General features: G+C 42.4%; 1 protein-coding gene across 2 annotated transcripts in view; it reads left to right on the top strand.

Annotated features, from left to right (window-relative positions):
• The window catches only part of IQCE (IQ motif containing E), a 114215-nt gene that overhangs the window by 20867 nt on the left and 72245 nt on the right, over window positions 1–21103 (top strand). For both annotated transcript variants that reach the window (XM_077449158.1, XM_077449159.1), the window contains exons 5-9: window positions 1982–2128; window positions 12549–12680; window positions 13982–14052; window positions 16512–16625; window positions 19375–19425. In XM_077449158.1, the coding sequence (XP_077305284.1) occupies window positions 1982–2128; window positions 12549–12680; window positions 13982–14052; window positions 16512–16625; window positions 19375–19425 (515 nt within the window). The remainder of the gene's footprint in view (window positions 1–1981; window positions 2129–12548; window positions 12681–13981; window positions 14053–16511; window positions 16626–19374; window positions 19426–21103) is intronic.

Genomic DNA, 21103 nt, shown 5'->3' with positions numbered 1-21103 from the left:
CGTGATTAGCTCCCACTGCTCTCAATAAAATTCAGTCAGCCAATCAGGAGAGGGTGCGGGGCCAGGTTGTAGCTCTGTGCCTGAATGGACACAGGGAACTGTGACTCAGCTCGGGTGCCCCATAGCAAGCTGCTTGCTGTGGGGGCACTCAACAAAGGGGAGGGGCCAGGAGCACTGAAGAGGGACCTGGGAAGAGGAGGATCGGGACTGCACTGTGCAAAACCAACTGCATAGAGAAGGTAAGTAATAACATGTTTGTTATTTAAAAACAAACAAAAAAAAAAAGACTTTCCAACCACTTTAATCTCAAATGTAAAAAACTGCTGGCAGGTAGGGTTTTTATGACAGAAGAGACCCTTTTGTTTCCCTATGTCATAAATGGCTGTCAGCTGTAATATACAATGAGCCATGTATGCTTAGCTTAGTGTACATTTTATGGCACTTGATCTGTGCCATGATGATGTGTCTTGCATGTGGGTGACGTCATTGTGGCGTGGCCAAACAGACGGAACCCAGAAGGAAGACTAGGTGAAGGTGGAAGCGTCTGTGACCAACAGAAGTAGTGACACCGCAGGCATCTAATTCCCAAGGATCTGACCTCCCAAAGGTTTTGCACAGAGCAGCCCCAATCCTCCTCTTCTGGTGTCCCCCACCAGCGCCCTTGGCTCCTCCACTCTGCCGAGTGCCCCCATAGCAAGCTATTTGCTATGGGGGCACCAGTGTTGCCAACTGTTAGTATTTTTACTGGCAGCCAGTAAAAATGGGCACTGTTCTCCTGACAGTAATTACCAGTGACAGGAAAAGCTTGACTAAGCAATAAAGTTTTGTTTTACATTAAAGTGATACTAAAGTCTTGTTTTTTATTTTTTCTCTTTAAAAATAATAAATATGTTTATACTTACCTGTTCTGTGCAGTGATTTTGCACAGACCAGCCTGGATCCTCCTCTTCTCGGGTCCCTCTTCTGTGCTCCTGGCCCCACCCTCCTGCCGAATAACCCCTGCAGCAAACAGCTTGCTATGGGGGTACACGAGCCAAGCCGCAGCTCCAGAGGCGCAGTTTGGCCCCACCCCCTCTCTCTTCTGGTTGGCTAACTGACTTTGACAGCAGCAGGAGCCAATGGCGCCACTGCTGGGTCTCAGCCAATCAGGAGGGAGAGTCTCGGACGGCCGAGGCACTTGTGCAACATTGCTGGATAGAGATGAGGCTTAGGTAAGTATTAGGGGGGCTGAGAGGGAGCTGCACACAGAAGGTGTTTGTTTTTTGTTTTTTATCCTAATCCAAAGAATGCAGTAAGATAAAAAAACCTCCAGACTTTACAATCACTTTAAATGTGGTAGCTGCATTAGTTTTCATTTTTTCAAGCTAAGCTCCTTTTAGCCAGTGCCCCAACCCTCATATAACGGAGATGTAGAGATACATGTCTACTAAGGTACGTTTATAAACAAGATGGGTTGGAACAAGCTCACGGCTGCAGCAAATCCATAAGCTGTTTCTGTTTTATTCAGCCATATTCCAGCTATCAAGGTAAGTGATCCAGGCAGCAATTTTTGTTTTTGGTTGAAATTAGCTTTAATAGTAATAATTAAAATTTACCTGGCTTCTAGAGGAAACCTATTTTAATAAAATGCAAATTGATGCATTGCTGTAAACATTTCTGGATCACATATTCTTGTGACCATCCCACAGTTGATCACAAATGATGTTGCAATGCTTCCACTGCTCACAAGCAGGTCATTTACACAAAAGCTAATAAAGGAAAAATCAGTGGGCTTATTTTTTTTAAATAACCAGTCATGAGAAAAGTTTGATCATGCAGCTTACAAGACTGGAAATTGGCCAGAAAAAAGGCTCTGCAGTTTCCATTGTAGCCCCACTGGTGTAAATGATATAGAAGTGGCAGGCCAAGTTTGATAATATATGCAAATATCAATTTAGAATACTTTGTGGATGTCTATTACAGATTTTTGTTTGTTTTTTAGACTCTCCCTATCTCTCCAGCACCAAGCTGCTCCCAAAGAAGGCACAAGTATGGAGGTCCTTAACAGGGACAGGTCAGATGCACACCGAAAACCCAATGGCCAAGGTGCCAAGGAAGTTGTGGTTGGCATCACTTAAGCAAGGCAGTAGTAAGTATCCAATATTATTTTTACCATATTTTAATATTCATTTTGGTTTAAAACATGCAACCTAAAACCAATATTATTATTATATTATTATTATTATATATATTATATTAATATTATAATTATATATATATATATATATATATATATATATATATATATATATATATATATATATATATATATATATATATAATATATATATAATATTATATTATTATTATTATTATAATATTATTATTATAATACAGGATTTATATAGCGCCAGCAGTTTGCATAAATCTTTACAACGTGAAGGCAGACAATACAGTTGCAATACATTTCAATACAGAAGGAATCGGAGGCTCCTGCTTATTAGTGCTTACAATCTAGAAGGGAGGGTCAGATGACAACTGTGGGGGATGAGCAGATGGAGAAAATAAAATGACAGTTATTGGGGGGGGGGGGGGCATGATTTACTGCTCTAAAGAGAAGGGCTTTCAGGGATCACCTACAAGTGGACAGAGTAGGAGAGACTGTCAGTTTGGGGTAAGGAGTTCCAGAGGATGAGAGGGGCTGAGATGTCCTGGAGGCGATTATGGGAGGAGCTGACGAGGTAGCTAGAGAGCAGGAGGTCTTGGGAGGAATGAAGAGAACAATTTGGTTGGTATTTTGAGAGGTTAGTGATGTAGCTGGGGGCCGAGTTGTGGATGGCTTTGTAAGTTGTAGATAGTATTTTCAATGTAATTTGTTGGGTGAGCGGAAGCCAGTGGAGGGATTGACAGAGAGGGGTAGCAGACACTGAACGGCTGGTAAGGTAGATGAGTATGGTAGCAATATTCATGATGCACTGAATGGGGGTAACCTATGTAAAGATAATCCAGTGAGGAGGAAGTTGCTGTAGTTGAGGTGGACGATAATCGGGGAGTGAATTAGAAGCTTTTTGGTATCATTGGTTAAAGTGATGTTAAAGTCTCGTGTTTTTTTTTCTTCTTAAAAATAACATGCATGGTATACTTACCTGCTCTGTGCGGAGGCTTTGCACAGAGCAGCCCAGATCTTCCTCTTCAACTCACCTGGCCCCTCCATCCTGACAAGTGCCCCCATAGCAAGCAGCTCACTATGGGGGCACCTGAGCCTTTTGTGTGTCCATTCAGACACGGAGTTGCTGCTGGGCCCTGCCCCCTCTCTTCCCTCATTAGCTCACTGACTTTGACAGCAGTGGGAGCCAATGGTGCTGCGCTTCTGTCTCAGCCAATGAGGAGGGGAGTCCCAGGCAGCCGAGTCTCTCCTGCAACATCGATGGATCGAGGTGGTCTCAGGTCAGTATTGGGGGAGCTGAGAGGGGCTGCTGCACACAGGTTTTTTTTATCTTAATGCATAGAATGCTACAAAATAAAAACTTTTGCCTTTACAATCACTTTAAGAAGGGTCATAGTTAGGAGATGTTGAGGCAGCAAGACTTGGGCTGCCTGTAGGGCCAAAAGGATAGTTCGGAGTCCAGTATTACCCCTAGCACCCTGGACAGTGAAGTCAGGGGAAGGGGTTTGAGGGGAACAAAATGTTATGTGCTTGGTTTTGGATAGATTAGGTTTGAGGAAGTGGTGTGACATCTAGGCCAGAGGTGTCAAACTAAATTTCATTGTGGGCCACATCAGCATTATGGTTGCCCTGAAAGGGCCATTTGTATCTGTAAGCCCTTGTACACACGGTCAGAGATTCCGACAACCAAATCCGTCAGATTTTGTCCGTCGGATTTTGTCCAAAACTGTTGTATACACACAGTCGGACAAAGTTGTCGGAAAATCCGATCGTTCAGAACGTGATGACGTTATTTAGTTACAACGGGACTACCATCAGGCTAGTAGCCAATAGCTTTGATGTAGGAATTTGATCTGAGCGTACGTGGCACTTTGTCCGATCGGAATTCTCTACACATGATCGGAGTATGTCCGATCGGAGCATTTTGTCGGAAAATTTTACCAACAAGTTGGAAAACTTGGTTCGTGCTTCGATGTGTTTCGGAGTGGGGGTGTGGTTGAGTTCCTGTATCTATCCTCTGAGAAAAAAAGGATAATTATAAATAGTCTTAGCCCTTGTACACACGGTCGGAGATTCCGACGGAATGTGTCCGATCCGACCATTTTGTCGGATATTGCGACTGTGTGTGGTCTCCATCGGACTGTTTCCGTCGGAGTATCCGACAAAATGGTCCGATCGGACACATTCCGTCGGAATCTCCGACCGTGTGTACAAGGGCTAAGACTATTTATAATTATCCTTTTTTTCTCAGAGGATAGATACAGGAACTCAACCACACCCCCACTCCGAAACTCATTGAAGTGGCAGGTGTGGTATAATTGAACTAACAGTGGGCAATAAATACCAGGAATGCATTATGTGCGGAGTTCAAGAATGAGCTATGTACAGAGTGCCATTTCAGAAGTGTGCTACGAACCACATTTCGCTTCCACCCCTCGGCACTCTGGCTAAAAAAACCTGGATGAGAGGACCTCATGGAATTGCCTGGTGGGCCGGATTTGACCCACAGGCCTTGTGTTTGATACATGTGATCTAGACTGATATGTCTGTCAGTAAATTTGTGATGCATGTGCAGGCTGATGGAGTGAGCTGAGGGGGTAGAATGTCATCATCATAATTGATGAGATCATTGTCATCATCTGATGTCATTATCATTGATGTCATAATCATCATTAATATCAGCCTCCATTATATAATCATCAATGATGATGTGATCATTGTCATCATCCTCATTTATTATGTCATCATTCTCATTAATGATGTCATAATGATGCCGCCATCATTATTACCATAATCATAATAATGTCGTTATCAGTGATGTCATAATCACCCTCCTAATAATAATACTAATAACAATGATGTTTTGAGTAGCGAATGATAGGACTGGATGTATATTTATAATAACATTACTAGTAAAGTACCTCCAACAATCCCCTCCTCTTGCCACTTACAGTATCTCACAAAAGTGAGTACATCCCTCACATTTTTGTAAATATTTTATTCTATCTTTTCATGTGACAACACTGAAGAAATGACACTTTGCTACAATGTAAAGTAGTGAGTGTACAGCTTGTATAACAGTGTAAATTTGCCGTCCCCTCAAAATAACTCAACAAACAGTCATTAAAGTCTAAACCGCTGGCAACAAAAATGAGTACACCCCTAAGTGAAAATGTCCAAACTGGACCCAGTTAGCCATTGTCACATGAAAAGATAGAATAAAATAGTTACAAAAATGTGAGGGGTGTACTCAACTTTGTGAGATACTGTACATAACCTGTACTAGATTTGTGCATTGGATCTATAATGCCACGCACACACAAGCAGACTTCTCGTCAGACTGAACTCCGAAGGACTTTTCGATGAAGTTCCGCCGTAACGGACTTGCCTACACACGATCACACCAAAGTCTGATCATTTAGAAGGCAATGACGTACGACAGGACTAGAAAAGGGAAGTTCAATAGCCAGTAGCCAATAACTGCCCTTGCGTAGTTTTTGGTCCGTCAGAACAACATACAGACAAGCGGTTTTCTCGATAGGAACTGGTTCCATCGGAGTTCCGGCGGAAGATTTGAAACATGTTCCGTCCTAGGTCCATCAGAGTTTTAGAAAGAAAAAGACGAAAGAAGCCTACACACGATCGGAATGTCTGACAGAATGATTCCGTCTGACCTTTTCTGCCGGAAAGTCCGGTCGTGTGTACAGGGCATATGAAAGCTCAAAGTGCAGTAGAAAGCAGCAGGATCGATAGGAGAGCAGACCATCGGAGCATTTCACAGTTCTGGACCTAAACAGTATGGCTGTATATAGGTTATCATGGGTTATTATAGTCTCTATGGCAGGGGTGCCCAACCAGTGGCCGGGGGCGACACGTGGTCCGCGCAGCCCTCTGATGTGGCCCGCGACCTCCTGCTCTGAGATAGAATAGAAAGAATACTCTTATTAAAGGTCAGTTTATTACTAAAATCACAGTGTATATACGAGCATATCTTTTCTGAAGTGGTTACTGGGCTGCTTTCAAAATGATCCGCAGGTGTAGAGCAATTTAGCTGCGGGTTACCTACACTGAGCCATAGACTTTTATTATTACCTGCGAGTTTGGTGAGCTTTCTGAAAGTGCACCAAACCTGCAGAATATAATAGAAGTCTATTGCAAACTGCAGGAAAGCCAAAGGTACACTGCGTTGCACATGTGCTGCGGGTAAACTGCAGCGCATCAGTGTGAAAGCAGCCTTGGACCCCTTTCACACGGTCAGTCTGACAGTCCGACCAATTGGACCCTCCATTCACCTCTAAGTAGTGACAGACATAAACCGACTTGTGTTCTACCTCCAATACGATCTGCTAAAAAGTATCGCGGGCTGTGTCCATGTCCACTCTACAAATGCAGAGTGGACACGGACATGCCATCCACCCGCTCCACTCACTGTAGCCCGTGACCTGTTACCAAGTCGCTTAAGTGGCCCTCGCTCTTCAAAAGGTTGGTCACCCCTGCTCTACGGCATATGGGCTGTATGTTGTAGTCTTTTATTCTTTTATCCATTTATCTCAGCATATTGTGTTCAAAGGTATCTATGCACAATTCGGGAAACCATGAAAAATCAATGTGTCCTCAACCCAGAAAAATATATTAAATTTAGATTTTTAAACTGCACAAAAGGAAACGTTTTTTGCCAGAAGCAGCAAATCCGGTTGCACCTGTCATATTCTAGCTCACTTACAGAAGTGGAGTCAGTGTGATTGGTCCATACAGACACTTTCTTTCGTTTACCATTTACAACAGATCTAAGACCCCTTTCACAAGGACGGACCGTCTATCTGTTTTCTTCCATCCGTTAACGGACGACAATGCATTCCTATGGGCAAACGGATGACCATCCGTTACCATCCGTTAACCTCCGCTTACGTTTTTATCCGTTTTATTTTTTTTAACGTACAAGGCTACGTCCAGATCCGTCAAACCTGATATTAACTGATGTTAACGGACAATGTCCATCAACGTCCGATCAGTTAAGATCCATTTTGAAGAAATCATTTTTTTTGTTTTGTTTATCTGTATGGGAGGAGCAATGCTTTCTGGGTAATTTCCTTAAAGGCACAGAAACTGCTGTCAATGGATCAAAACAGGTACAAAACGGATGAAAAAACTGATGTAAACGTGTAAATTAACAGATGAAAACGGATATTAATGGAACGGAAGACAGATGAAGCAACGGATAAGAACCGATACGTTTTTAACGTGGCTAAACTGATGGTGCCCATGTGAATGAGGCCTAAGGCTCTAAGGCCCCATTCACACCTGAACATTTTGCAGCTCAAAGATCTAAATATTTAGCATCCAAAGTCCCATGTATTACATTGGTGGCTGCTCACATATGAGTGCCCAGACACCTGTGGCTCAAAGCCTGAAGCTCAGAAAGCTACATGAGCTATTTTGAGCCTGATTTGGGCACATTTTGCCCCGTAGACTTCAATAGGAATGCCTGAAAATGCCCAAATTTATTTTTTCTTTTTTTTCTTTTGTAGGATAAGTTTACATTTTGGAACATGTTACATGTTGCCAGTTCTACAGCCGCTGCCCTCCCTCCCTGTGGCAGCAGTACGGGGAGGTGTTCCCTGTACTAGCTATCACTGTTTAAAAATAGTGCGGTTGTGCGGGGCTCTAGCGCTTCATTCATACATACTGCTCTGTGTTTCTGATTGAATTATAAGCCCTGACATCTTTAGCAGCTGTCGGCTTGTAGTTATCAATGAACTACCATGGCACTAGTTCATTAAGTCTCCCGGTCAGGGAGTATCGGCTTACCCGTACAGGATGTACAGGCAAGAAGATAGACTGACCGCGTTCAGAAGACCTGCATGGTATCTGCTGGTGTTATGCTTTCCAGGCTCCTGCAGCAAAAAATAGTAAATGCACATTTTATTTACCTGCAAAAAAATTGAGTATTTATTTATTTATTAACCACTTCCATACTAGGCCTATTCTGGCATTCCTCTCCTACGTGTAAAAATCATCTTTTTTTTTGCTTGAAAATTACTTATGTCGCGTACACATGATCAGAATTTTGGTCAGAAAAATCTCTGATGGTTTTTCCAAAAGAATTCCGACGGGATTCCGTTCAAGCTGTCTTGTATACACACACGGTCACACAAAAGTTCTCTGAACTTTCGACCATCAAGAACGCGGTGACGTATAACACTAGGATGAGCCAAGAAAATGAAGGTCAATGGTTCTGAGCATGCGTCTAATTGTTTCCGAGCATGCATAGGAATTTTGCGCGTCGGAATTTGTACAGACGATCGGAATTTCCGATCTCAACTTTTTCTAACTGAAAAATTGAGAACATGCTCTCAATCGTTTGCTGGCCGAAATTCGCCCAGAAAAAGCCTGATGGAGCATACAGACAATCACATTTTCCGACCAAAAGCTCTCATCTGACTTTTTGCTGGCGGAATTTCCGATTGTGTGTACAGGGCATTAGAACCACCAAACATTATATATGTTTTTTAGTAGAGACCCTAAGGAATAAAATTGTGGTAGTTGCAACTTTTTATGTCACATGGAATTTGCGCAGCATTTTTTCCCCAAACTTTTTTTTATTGTTTCATGAGTTTAAAAAATAAAAAAACGAAAGTAAGCACAATTTTTTTGTATAATGTGAAAGATGATGTTACGCTGGGTAAATACAGTGCCTTGCGAAAGTATTCGGCCCCCTTGAACTTTTCAACCTTTTGCCACATTTCAGGCTTCAAACCTAAAGATATAAAATTTTAATTTTTTGTGAAGAATCGCCAACAAGTGGGACACAATTGTGAAGTGGAACAAAATCTATTGGATATTTTAAACTTTTTTAGCAAATAAAAAACTGAAAAGTGGTGCGTACAAAATTATTCGGCCCCTTTACTTTTAGTGCAGCAAACTCACTCCAGAAGTTCAGCGAGGATCTCTGAATGATCCAATGTTGTCTAAATGACTGATGGTGATAAATAGAATCCACCTGTGTGTAATCAAGTCTCTGTATAAATGCACCTGCTCTGTGATAGTCTCAGGGTTCTGTTGAAACGCAGAGAGCATCATGAAGACCAAGGAACACACCAGGCAGGTCCGTAATACTGTTGTGGAGAAGTTTAAAGCCGGATTTGGATACAAAATGATTTCCCAAGCTTTAAACATCCCAAGGAGCACTGTGCAAGCGATCATTTTGAAATGGAAGGAGTATCAGACCACTGCAAATCTACCAAGACCTGGCCGTCCCTCTAAACTTTCAGCTCAGACAAGGAGAAGACTGATCAGAGATGCAGCCAAGAGGCCCATGATCACTCTGGATGAACTGCAGAGAACTACAGCTGAGGTGGGAGAGTCTGTCCATAGGACAACAATCAGTCGTACACTGCACAAATCTGGCCTTTATGGAAGAGTGTCAAGAAGAAAGCCATTTCTCAAAGATATCCATAAAAAGTCTCGTCTAAAGTTTTCCACAGGGAACCTGAGAGAGTTTGAAAAAATATGGAGACCATGGGCTGATGAGATGGGATACCCCTTGGATTAGAAATGAGTTGGAGAATCAAGATTAAAATTAAGAAAGGGGAAGTAGACCTTAATTTATGTTATGAGTAAACCGCTTAAAAAGTAATATAAAGACGTAGTAACGGTGAAGGTAGTAGGAAAGGGAAAGGGAGAGGTGGGATAGGTTAATGGTTAAAAGGATGCTAATTTATAGAAGATAAGGATAACAGTAGATTGTATGTATGAGAAATCAATCTTGTAATAGTGATATATTATTGATTTTTTTAAAGTGCTTGTGTACACTGAGAGAGGAAAGGGAAAAAAAAAAAAAAAAGAAAAAAAAAAAAAAAAAGGGAAATTAAAGGTAAAAATTAAAAATAACGCTACAATGATGTGAAGACGAGGAAGGTGCAAATGAACGTAAAGTTGATTGGGGCCTCGTGAAAAAATCGCTGATGTAGCAAAAAAAAAAAAAAAAGTTTTCCACAAGCCACCTGGGAGACACACCAAACATGTGGAAGAAGGTGCTCTGGTCAGATAAAACCAAAATCTAACTTTTTGCCCACAATGCAAAACGATATGTTTGGCGTAAAAGCAACACAGCTCATCACCCTCAACACACCATCCCCACTGTCAAACATGGTGGTGGCAGCATCATGGTTTGGGCCTGCTTTTCTTCAGCAGGGACAGGGAAGATGGTTAAAATTGAGGGGAAGATGGATGCAGCCAAATACAGGACCATTCTGGATGAAAACCTGTTGGAGTCTGCAAAAGACCTGAAACTGGGACGGAGATTTATCTTCCAACAAGACAATGATCCCAAACATACAGCAAAATCTACAAAGGAATGGTTCACAAATAAACGTATCCAGGTGTTAGAATGGCCAAGTCAAAGTCCAGACCTGAATCCAATCGAGAATCTGTGGAAAGAGCTGAAAACTGCTGTTCACAAACGCTCTCCATCCAACCTCACTGAGCTCGAGCTGTTTTGCAAGGAAGAATGGGCAAGAATTTCAGTCTCTCAATGTGTAAAACTGATAGAGACATACCCCAAGCGACTTGCAGCTGTAATCGCAGCAAAAGGTGTCTCTACAAAGTATTAACGCAAGGGGGCCGAATAATTTTGCACACCCCACTTTTCATTTTTTTATTAGTTTAAAAAGTTTCAAAAATCCAATAGATTTCGTTCCACTTCACAATTGTGTCCCACTTGGTGATTCTTTACAAAAAATAAAAATGTTATATCTTTGTGTTTGAAGCCTGAAATGTGGCAAAAGGTTGAAAAGTTCAAGGGGGCCGAATACTTTCGCAAGGCACTGTAGATACCTAACATGTCACACTTTAAAATTGCACACAGTCGTGAAATGGCGCCAAACTTCAGTACCTAAAACTCTCCATAGGCGACACTTTAAAAATGTTGCATGTTTAGAGTTACAGTGGAGGTCTTAGGCTCACATACAGTATGTGATATGAATGTCATTTACATATGCGGGCACGACGTATGTATGTGTTCGCTTCTGCATGCAAGCACCACAGAGATAGGGGCGGCTTCATTTACTTTTATTTATTTTATTTATATTATTTATTTATTTTTGACACTTTGCCTTTACATTTTTTTATTAATTTTTTTATCAAATAAGTATCCAGATCTCGCCTCTAGACTGGAAAGCTTGAAATAAAAATAAAAAATAAAAAAACTATCTCTGGCTTCCTAGCTCAGGCAGTAACAGTGTTTACATCTGCTGAGGCCAGACGTAACGTCATAACATCCTGCCCGGCCTTCGAAGGTCATAGAGACTGCCGGGGACCATCTAGTCTGCAGTATTTTCTATGGCAAGCGGTCGCCACGGCCAATCATTCTCCAACTCGCCGATCACACGGATGAGCCAGTTGAAGCATGGCTTCCCCTCCTGTCATCTGTAAAAACAATGAATCGGCTGAACAGCCGCTATGATTATTTGTTTGTTTTTACATGACAGGGAATCGCCAGCAGAATAATATCTGAATGATGCCTGCGGCTGCATAAAAAAAGAAATCATTCAGATAGTTTGGAATGCAATATTGTAATGTGTAGAGGAGGGGTCTCCAAACTAGGGCCCGAGGACCAGATGTGGCCCTTTGTTAGTCTTTTATCTGGCCCTTGGGGCACTATTCCTCCCACTGAAACCAACAATAGGGTACTATTTCTTCCACTGATGCCAATGATGGGATACTATTCCTCCTACTAATAGGGGCACTACTCTTCCTCCTATTGACCACATACCTCGAAGCCATATTTATTTTCACTGATGCCAGGCCTGGGACATTTTCTGCCCTCGCTAGCCACAATCCGACCCTCCTAAAGTGTAAAGGACAATTAGCTGGCCCTTTGTTTGAAAAGTTTGGAGATCCCTGGTGTATAGTAAAAAAAAAACAAAAAAAAAAAAACATTGGTTTGACTGTTTATGACATGCAGAAAAAAACAGTTGAAGATTTATTGAAGGTGACTGTGGGGGTTATTTACGAAAGGCAAATCCACTTTGCACTACAAGTGAAAACTACTGAAAGTGCACTTGGAAGTGCAGTTGCTGTAGATCCGAGGGGGACATGGCAGGAAAATAAAAAAAATCAGCATTTTAGTTTGCACATGATAGGATGATAAAATCAGCAGAGCTTCCCCTCATTTCAGATCTACCCCTCAGATTTACAGCGATTGCACTTTCAGTGCAATTTCAAGTGCACTTTGCACTTGTAGTTTGCACTTGTAGTGCGAAGTGGATTTGCATAAATCTGAATCTATCAGATCTACATGATTTCACTTGGAAACTTTGGTATGGTTTTATACATAGCAGTGCTTGTCTGTGCAGCCATTGCTGTTACTTCCTTGTGATCTTGTTCTTCTTCTTCCACACAGGCCTGACTCAGCCCCTGAAATCGGACACGGACATCGGGCAGGCTTGGGTGAATCCAGGCAGCAGTACACCAGAGTATCTCAAGGATGCTCTCGGGATGAAGAAGCCTAAATACTCCCGCTCCTCCAGTAATGGTGATTATAAAATTAACTGTGGCCTCAAGGTTCAAACTCATACAGTGTGCTTTATTCATAAGGGTAGGATTGTCTTAAATAGCATATGCTGCCATTAGTAACCAATAAGGGTGAGCTCAGGCGTGTTTGCATACTACACGTGCAGAGCCCGCCAGGAAGTCGGCGCAGCGCTGCGCTAATCACAGGCAGTGAGACATTGCCCCGATGCGCGGCTGCAGAGCTCAGACAATGTCTCACTGCCTGTGATTAGCGCAGCGCTGGGCCGACTTCCTGGCGGGCTCTGCACGTGGAGTATGCGGACGTGGATGAGTATGCGAATATGGAACACGCCTGAGCTCATCCATAGTAACCAATCCTATTTTTTCTTTCACTCTCCACACTCTGCCCTGTGAGAAGGTAACAGGGAAGCAAGGTTTGATATGGTTGCTGGGGCAGAGACTGTTCTCTCTTGAGCTGTGAGTGGTCCTGTGGCACCATCTGGCTCAGCGAATGTCATTTTAACAATCATCTGAACTAAGTGAAAAATGTTCAGCTGAACAATGGCTGTTTTTTTTTCAGATGTGGTCAATGTTCAGGTATTCAACTGTTAAATACAGTAGCTGGTAATGGAAGTTTCACCATCAACGCTGTTTAGTGTGGATGGGGGAAACCTGTGAATTTTCTTGTGTTCAGCCATGGATTTGGTTTGTGGGTAGCTCTGTTGGCACCCTCCTGTTTTGAATCCTCCAAATAAAAAATAAAAAAGAACTGGGTGGAAAACTGCTGGCCAAATAGTACCTGCATCCAGTCAGGTGCAGACAGTGTTCAGGTATTCTGACAGCTGGCGGCTCTGGCTGTCAGAATACAATAGCTGCAATGGGAAATGTCTCCTTCCATGCTGTTTAGCTTGGCTGAAGGGGGAAAAAAATCTGTGTGTGTGTGTGTGTGTGCATCCAGCTTAGGATGCCCCAGGGATCGCAAACCGGCAGCCCTCCAGCTGTTGCAAAACTACAAGTTCCATGAGGTATTGCAAGGCTGACAGATACAAGCATGACTCCCACAGGCAGAGGCATGATGGGACTTGTAGTTTAGCAATAGCTAGAGGGCCGCCAGTTTGAGAACCCTGCCCTAAAGTGACAAGAGAAGATGGTTGTATATGGAAACACGGGAAAGGAGCTCTCACTGTTACAGAAGCTATTGAGTTGGGCAGTTAAACTCACTGACATCTAACTAAAACTAGTTGGTAGCGTAACCCCCTAATTGCCTGTATGTTCTACATCCTAAATGATTAATGTGAGTTAATTCATTTTTTTAACTTACAGGTTACATCCCGGGAACACCAGACTTTAAAGAGAAGGAAGACATGTATGATGAGATCCTAGATCTGAAGAAGGTATGTAGGACAGATATACAGTAATATGGCAATTCATCTACTGTGTCTTTATGTGCAGAGTCTTTATGTTTTCTGATGTTTAAAGTTGCAGCAATTTTAGTCCCAGGTAATGATACCCAATATTCTTTTGTTGCTGATGTGATATGGGAGTTTTTAGCTCTCATGGTAGATGCGTTTTGTCAAGTGAGACCATGTCAGTCGGAACTATTTTTAAGGGCCCAGTAGCCCACTTTTATTAAACAAAATTCTTTCAGAATTCCTCCAGCCCCCGTGGACTCACTAGCCACCTCAGCTTTTTCAACCTCCTAAACCCTTTCTTGGTCTCCCAGGCCCTTGTAGCTGTCTTGACTTTTTTCCAGTCCTTTGATCATAAGTCCTCCTTACAAGGTATCCAGTCTTTGATAGAAACAACCAGATCTACTGACAGTGCTTTGTCAAGGCTGGCACTACCACTAGGCAAACTAGGGGGCGAAGCAGCTGTGATCACACACCAAGGAGGAGGGGGAAATTTGCAGTCTCCTCTTCTCCTCCGTCCCTAGGATCTGAGAGGTGCCGGTGTCCATCAGCCTGTCAGCTCTCTGCCCGCCTCCCTCCCTGGACGATGTGCAGCGATTGGAGGAGCAGGGCGGGTGGCATTGTGGACGGAGACAGCCGGAATGAACATGACTCTGTGATGTGAAATTTTCACCACATGTCAGTAACAATCAATACATATAAAGACACCAAAACAAATAAGTTCATAAATGAAGTTATATGTAATAAAATGGAATGGCACAGGGAAAATGATCAGACAACATGAAGAAAAGGAGGCGCAAAAAGGCATGGAAAGCTAAGACACCAGCTGAAATCTATCAATAATTAGACAGCAATCCTGCCCCTTGTCAGTGCAAATTAATATCAGCTGGTTCAGTCTCAACTGATAGCCTATAAAAAGGTGTCTTAATTACCAAGGGGGCACACAAGAAATATCTCATGATGGGTAAAAGCAAAGAGCTCTCTCAAGACCTTTACAACCTTATTGTTGCAAAACATACTGATGGCATTGGTTACAGAAGGTTTTTTAAACTTGAAACCTGATTGTTCCAGTGAGCACTGTTGGAGCCATAATCCAGAAGTGGAAAGAACATAATTTCACAACAACCCGGCCACGACCGGGTGCTCCTCGCAAGATTTCTGACAGAGAAGTGAAAAGAATTATCAGAAGAGCCAAAGGACCACCTGTGGAGAGCTTCAGGAGGACCTGTAATTAGCAGGTACAAATGTTTCAAAGAAAACAATTGCACTCAGTGGCCGTGGCCTGTATGCACGCTCACCACACAAGACTCCATTGCTGAAGAAAAAGGATGTTGAAGATCATTTAAAGTTTGCTGCACAACATTTAGCCAAGCTTGTGAAATATCCATAGAATATAGTCTGGTCAGATGAGACCAAAATTTAACTCTTTGGATGCCATAATACACACCATGTTTGGAAGTCAAATGGCACATCACCCCAAAAACACCCCCATACCAACAGTGAATTTTGGAGGTGGGAACATCATGGTTTGGGGCTGTTTTTCAGCATACGGTACTGGCAAACTTCATGTCTTTGAAGGAAGGATGAATGGAAAAATGTACCAAGACATTCTTGTTAAAAATCTGCTGCCATCTACCAGGTTGATGAAGATGAAATGAGGGTGGATATTTCAGCAAGACAATGAACCTAACCACAAAGCCAAGGAAACTCTCAACTGGTTTTAAAGAAAGGAAAATAAAGCTGCTAGAATGGCCCAGCCAATCACCTGACTTGAATCCAATAGAAAAATCGTAGAATAGGCCCACGGAACCTTCAAGATTTGAAGACTGTGTGGTAAAATAACCAAAAATTGCACCTAAGTAATGCATGCGACTAGTTTCTCCATACAAGAGGCGTCTTGAAGCTGTCATTACCAACAAAGGATTTTGTACAAAGTATTAATAAGTAATAAGCTAGTGTGTTCAATATTTTTTCCCTGTGTCATTCCATTTTATTACACATAACCTCATTTCTGAACCTATTTGTTTTGGTTTCTTTGTATGTATGGATTGCATGGGTTGGTACCGACATGTGGTGAAAATGTCATGTCAATAGCACTTTTAGAAAACGATTTACCTTATTTTACCCACTGTATTAAAATGAACACATTGGGGAGATTTACTAAAATCCAAGCATTTAGAATCTGGTGCAGCTGTACATGGTAGCCAATCGGCTTCTAAATTCAGCTCGTTCAAGTAAGCTTTGACAGTGAACCCTGGAAGCTGATTGGTTTCTGTGCTGAGCTGCACCAGATTGTCCGCGCTCCAGTTTTAGTAAATAGACTCGTTAAATTAACTTTTGTGCAATGTGTATACTATACTTTATTCTTTTAAGGCTATATTATAGCACATGATTATTACATGTCTATGTCATGCATTCGTTTTAGCTTGTATATTTATTTTAAGTCTGTACAAGCACATAAATCTGAGAATGACATCATGAAAACAAAACTTCGGAGGCTGGAAGAAGAAAATAATAGAAAAGATCGTCAAATTGAACAGCTGCTGGACCCCTCCAGAGTGAGTAAGAAAAAAAAGTTTTACCATGTCAGGTGTATACAATCCTGCATTACTGAATCAAAAGGACTGCTCTTTTAAAGGGTGGGCTTATTTTTAGTGAGAGCCCTTTCACACTGGGGCGGGCAGTAGCATTAAAGCGCTACTAGTTTTAGCGGCACTTTACCACTGTTATAGCGACGCTTTGGCACCACTATTTTGGTGGGAGTGGGGTGCTTTTAACACCCTAGAAGGGGTTAAAAAGGGTCAAAAGCGCCTGTGTAGCGCCGCTGCCAAAGCCCTTTGCAGGCTCTTTAGCAGCGCTGCCCATGCATTCCAATGGGCAGGGGTGGTTTGCACTGGCAAACACCGCTAGCAAACCGCCGCAAAGATGCTTCTTGCAGGACTTTTATAATGTACTGCAAGTGCACCGCCCCAGTGTGAAAGCACTCGGGCTTTCACATTGGGACTGCAGATGAGGCTTTTTTCAGGCGCTGTTCTTAGCGCTAAAGCTTCTTAAAAATGCCACGTTACATCTGTATTTAGGGTGTAACATGCTACTATGCACCAGTTCCCGCACCGATCCCACAGTGAGTGGGGTTTTTTCTCCCGGCACCCGCTGTCGCAATTTATAAACTGCCCTCACAACCACGTTATTCATTCACAGGATCTGTGACAGGCAACTTGTAGTTCTTAATGAACTGCGAGGGCGTTGGTGAGTGATCTCGTAGTTCATTGACACGTTTTACAGTTTTCAAACAGAAAGCCTGTACAGAGATAAAGGCAAAAAGCTGTAGGCATTGTCTGCAGAGCCTGACATTGCACCTACAGGTACAATGCTTTGCGGGCTCATGAGAAAAAAAAAAAATACACATTTTTTTTACCTGTAAAAACATATGAGTTTTTGCAGGTAAAAGGGGAACTTGGCCTTTAAGGCTGAATGGGCTTTGAGAAATAACGGTGTGATGTCTTCCCTGACCATGGCAACCTAGACTTGTTTAGTGTCCCTTACTTGTGCCACTAAAAGGGGCAATGCACATTATATGGTTATAACTTTATGGACACCTGACCTTCAAACCTACACTGTATAGTAGGTGTGCACTGAATGGAAATTTTGGTGCCGAAACCGAAAATGAAGGCTGCACTAGGCCGAAAACCGATACCAAAAATGGCAGTTTTGAAAAATTATATTAAGATTATATTCGACTTTTTAATTAATATAATAAATTTAAATTAATATGAATTTATTTTTGGCCATTATTGGCACCTCCTGGTGCAAGAAAAGCTCAAGAAAATTCAGTCTGCAGTCTCTAACCATCTGATACAGGAGATGGTCAGAGACTGCAGACATCGTACAGGTGATGATCAGAGGCTGCAGACATGATACAAGAGATCAAGGCAGCCTCACCAGTGTCCATCATGCATCCTGTCTGTGCCCGTCATATGCAGCCTGCCGGTGCCCGTCATATGCAGCCTGCCGATGCCCGTCATATGCAGCCTGCCGGTGCCCGTCATATGCAACCTGCCAGTACCCGTCATATGCAGCCTGCCAGTACCCGTCATGCAGCCTGCCTGTGTCTGTGGATGCAGCCTCACCCATGCCTGGATCAGAGCGGTGATCTCCATGTGTCACGGAGCTGTGAATTGAATTGCTCGGGCTGCAGTAACAATGTCCCGCCTCCTGTGATCACATCACGCTGATTCAATGTCCAGCCATTGGATCAGTGTGCCATCTGTCACAGGAGGTGGGACATTGTTACTGCGGCCTGTGGAATTCAGCTCCATGACATACGGAGATCACCGCTCTGTGGGAGGGAGGAGAGGAGGAAAGGAGGAGGCAGGACTGGGGCAAACCAGGATGACGCCCCCACAATGGGCGGCACCATTTTCGGCTCCATTATCTAAAATATTTTTCTTTTGGCATTGTGCCGACAACACTATTTTTGGCAATTTATTTACGGCTCCAGAAATTTCAGTGCATCACTACTGTATAGCCAATTGTATGCGCCGTAGACAGCGGTGCCTGTCTTTTTGTAAATATCTCCTAAACCGTGTAGGTTTAGGAGATATTTCTTGGACCTATAGGTAAGCCTTAATCTAGGCTTACCTGTAGGTCAAAGTGGTTTGTAAGGGTTTACAACCACTTTAAGTCAGGTGGAAAGGCTTCCCAAAAAAGAAGATGCTGTTGTAGTTTCAGAGGGGTAGCAGCAACTCTGTATTAAAGTAGAACTATAGGCAAAACTTTTTTTTGGATATCGCAAAGGAGGGTTATAACCCCTGTCAGACTTTGTCCCATTGAGGAGATTTCCTTTCACTTCCTGTCCCATAGCCAAACAGAAATTGAGAGGAAATCCCTGCAAATTAAGGGAATTCTTTGGGGACTCCCAAGGTCTCCAGAATTAGTGTCCCTGTTAGATGACACATGATCGGATTTTCCAACAATATAATCCGATCGGACCTTTTCCGTCAGAATTTCGGACCGTGTGCACAAGGCATAATGGTCAGGTGTCCACAAACCTTTAGTCATATAGTGTACAACGTGTACAAGAGCCTTGTATGTCCTCTTTGTTTTGCTCTGCACTATATCAGAATGCAGGTTGCAGGGGTTTTTCAGTGGTGACCCTGAGGTTTTTATGTTTCAAATTGCAAATTAGCCATGAGCCATCTCTCGTGATTTAAAGCCCGTGCCCCATGTGTGTTGTATCAGCCCTACCAATCCTGAGCCTCTCACTTACCTTTATAGACTCTAAACTGTCTCTTCTTATTCCTGCAGAGCTCAGAATTTACACGGAGTCTGGTGGATAAAAGAAGTGACAACAGTTTGGTGAGTGGAATTTTGGTGATCAATGTACTTACAAGGATTGCAAAGGCTAACTTCTGTTTTTAGGGATGTAGCATCTTTTGAACATGATAAACATAAAAAGAAATCTAATGTGGAACTGAGGTTCCACTGTAACAAAAAAACCCGCATGTTCGCTGTCTTCACTGGCATTGCAAACTGAGCTGCACATGCACAGTTCAGCTTACAGCATCCGTCCGGTCTCTGAGTGCCAGGGTGACTGCCTGCTGCGCTTGTGCAGGAGTGACGTCATCCTGCGCTGGCCAATGAAGAGGCCAGAAGACTGACACTCAGAAGAAGTATTATTAACCCTTCAGCTTTAATATAATTATATTATTATACTTTAACCACTTGCCGACCGTGCTATAGAATGACGGGTACAGCGCAGCCGGCTAGTTCTGGGAAGTCATTGTGTGATGGCGTCTTGTGATCGCGCCACAGCGCACCTGATGCGTGGGTGCGTGCGCTCTATAGTCGCAGTGTGTTCTCGACACGACCGGTCACGGATTGAGGTAAAGAGTCAATCAACAGCTCTTTACCACATAATCAGCTGTGTCCAGTCACAGCTGATCACGTATGTAAACATGGGCCAGTTATCGGCACTACTTTGCTCACGCTGACAACATGAGGAGAGGAAAAGAGAGCCGATAATCTGCTTGTGTAAAAGGGGCATCTATTATCATTGTGCAGTCTCTACAGTGCCAACCAGTGCTGCCAATCTGTGCCTACCAATGCTGCCCATCAATGACTCCTATGAAAATGTTTTTTTTTTATTCCAAATTTTTAGTCTTTATTTGTTTATTTAACAAAAAAAAAACCCAGTGGTGATGATATACCACAAAAAAAAGCTGTATTTGTGTGAAAAAAATTATAAAAATTTTGTTTGGGTACAGTGTTGCATGACCGTGCCATTGTCATTCAAATTGCGACAGCTCTGAAAGCTGAAAATTGGCCTGAGCAAGAAGGGGGTAAAAGTTTTGTCATTTTTTTTTATTATAAAAGTAAAAGAGCGCAATATAAAACTTTAGCCACATTTGACACTGTGTTTGGTAAACTAACGCCTCAATATCTGGTTTGATGGATTTAGTAGAAATTCTTAATGAATTCTCAAGGTGCTCTTCAGATATTTTGGTTCTAATTTCCCCCTTGTGTGCTCCATCCTTGAAAATAGTTTCTCAGAAATATACAATGCCTTGAAAAAAGTATTCATACCCCTTGAAATTTTACACATTTTGTCATGTTACAACCAAAAATGTAAATGTATTTTATTGGGACTTTATGTGGAAGTGGCATATACTTGTGAAGTGGAAGGAAAATGATAAATGGTTTTCAATTTTTTTTACAAATAAATATGTGAAAAGTGTGGCGTGCATTTGTATTCAGTCCCCCTGATCAATACTTTCACTGCAATTACAGCTGCAAGTATTTTTGGGTCTCTAACAGCTTTGCACATCTAAAGAGTGACATTTTTGCCCATTCTTCTTTACAAAATATCTCAAGCTCTGTCAGATTGGATGGAGAGCGTCTGTGAACAGCAATTTTCAAGTCTTGGCACAGATTCTCAATTGGATTTTGGTCTGGACTATGACTGGGCCATTCTAACACATGAATATGCTTTAATTAATCTGAATCTCATTGTAGCTCTGGCTGTATGTTTAGGGTT

The sequence above is a fragment of the Lithobates pipiens genome, unplaced genomic scaffold (genome assembly GCF_037356315.1).
Source record: "Lithobates pipiens isolate NorthernLeopardFrog02 unplaced genomic scaffold, aLitPip1_a1.2 Scaffold_22, whole genome shotgun sequence".
Lineage (NCBI taxonomy): Eukaryota > Metazoa > Chordata > Amphibia > Anura > Ranidae > Lithobates > Lithobates pipiens.
The sequence above is the reverse complement of the archived record's forward strand: the minus strand, read 5'-3'. Positions and strand labels throughout refer to the sequence as shown.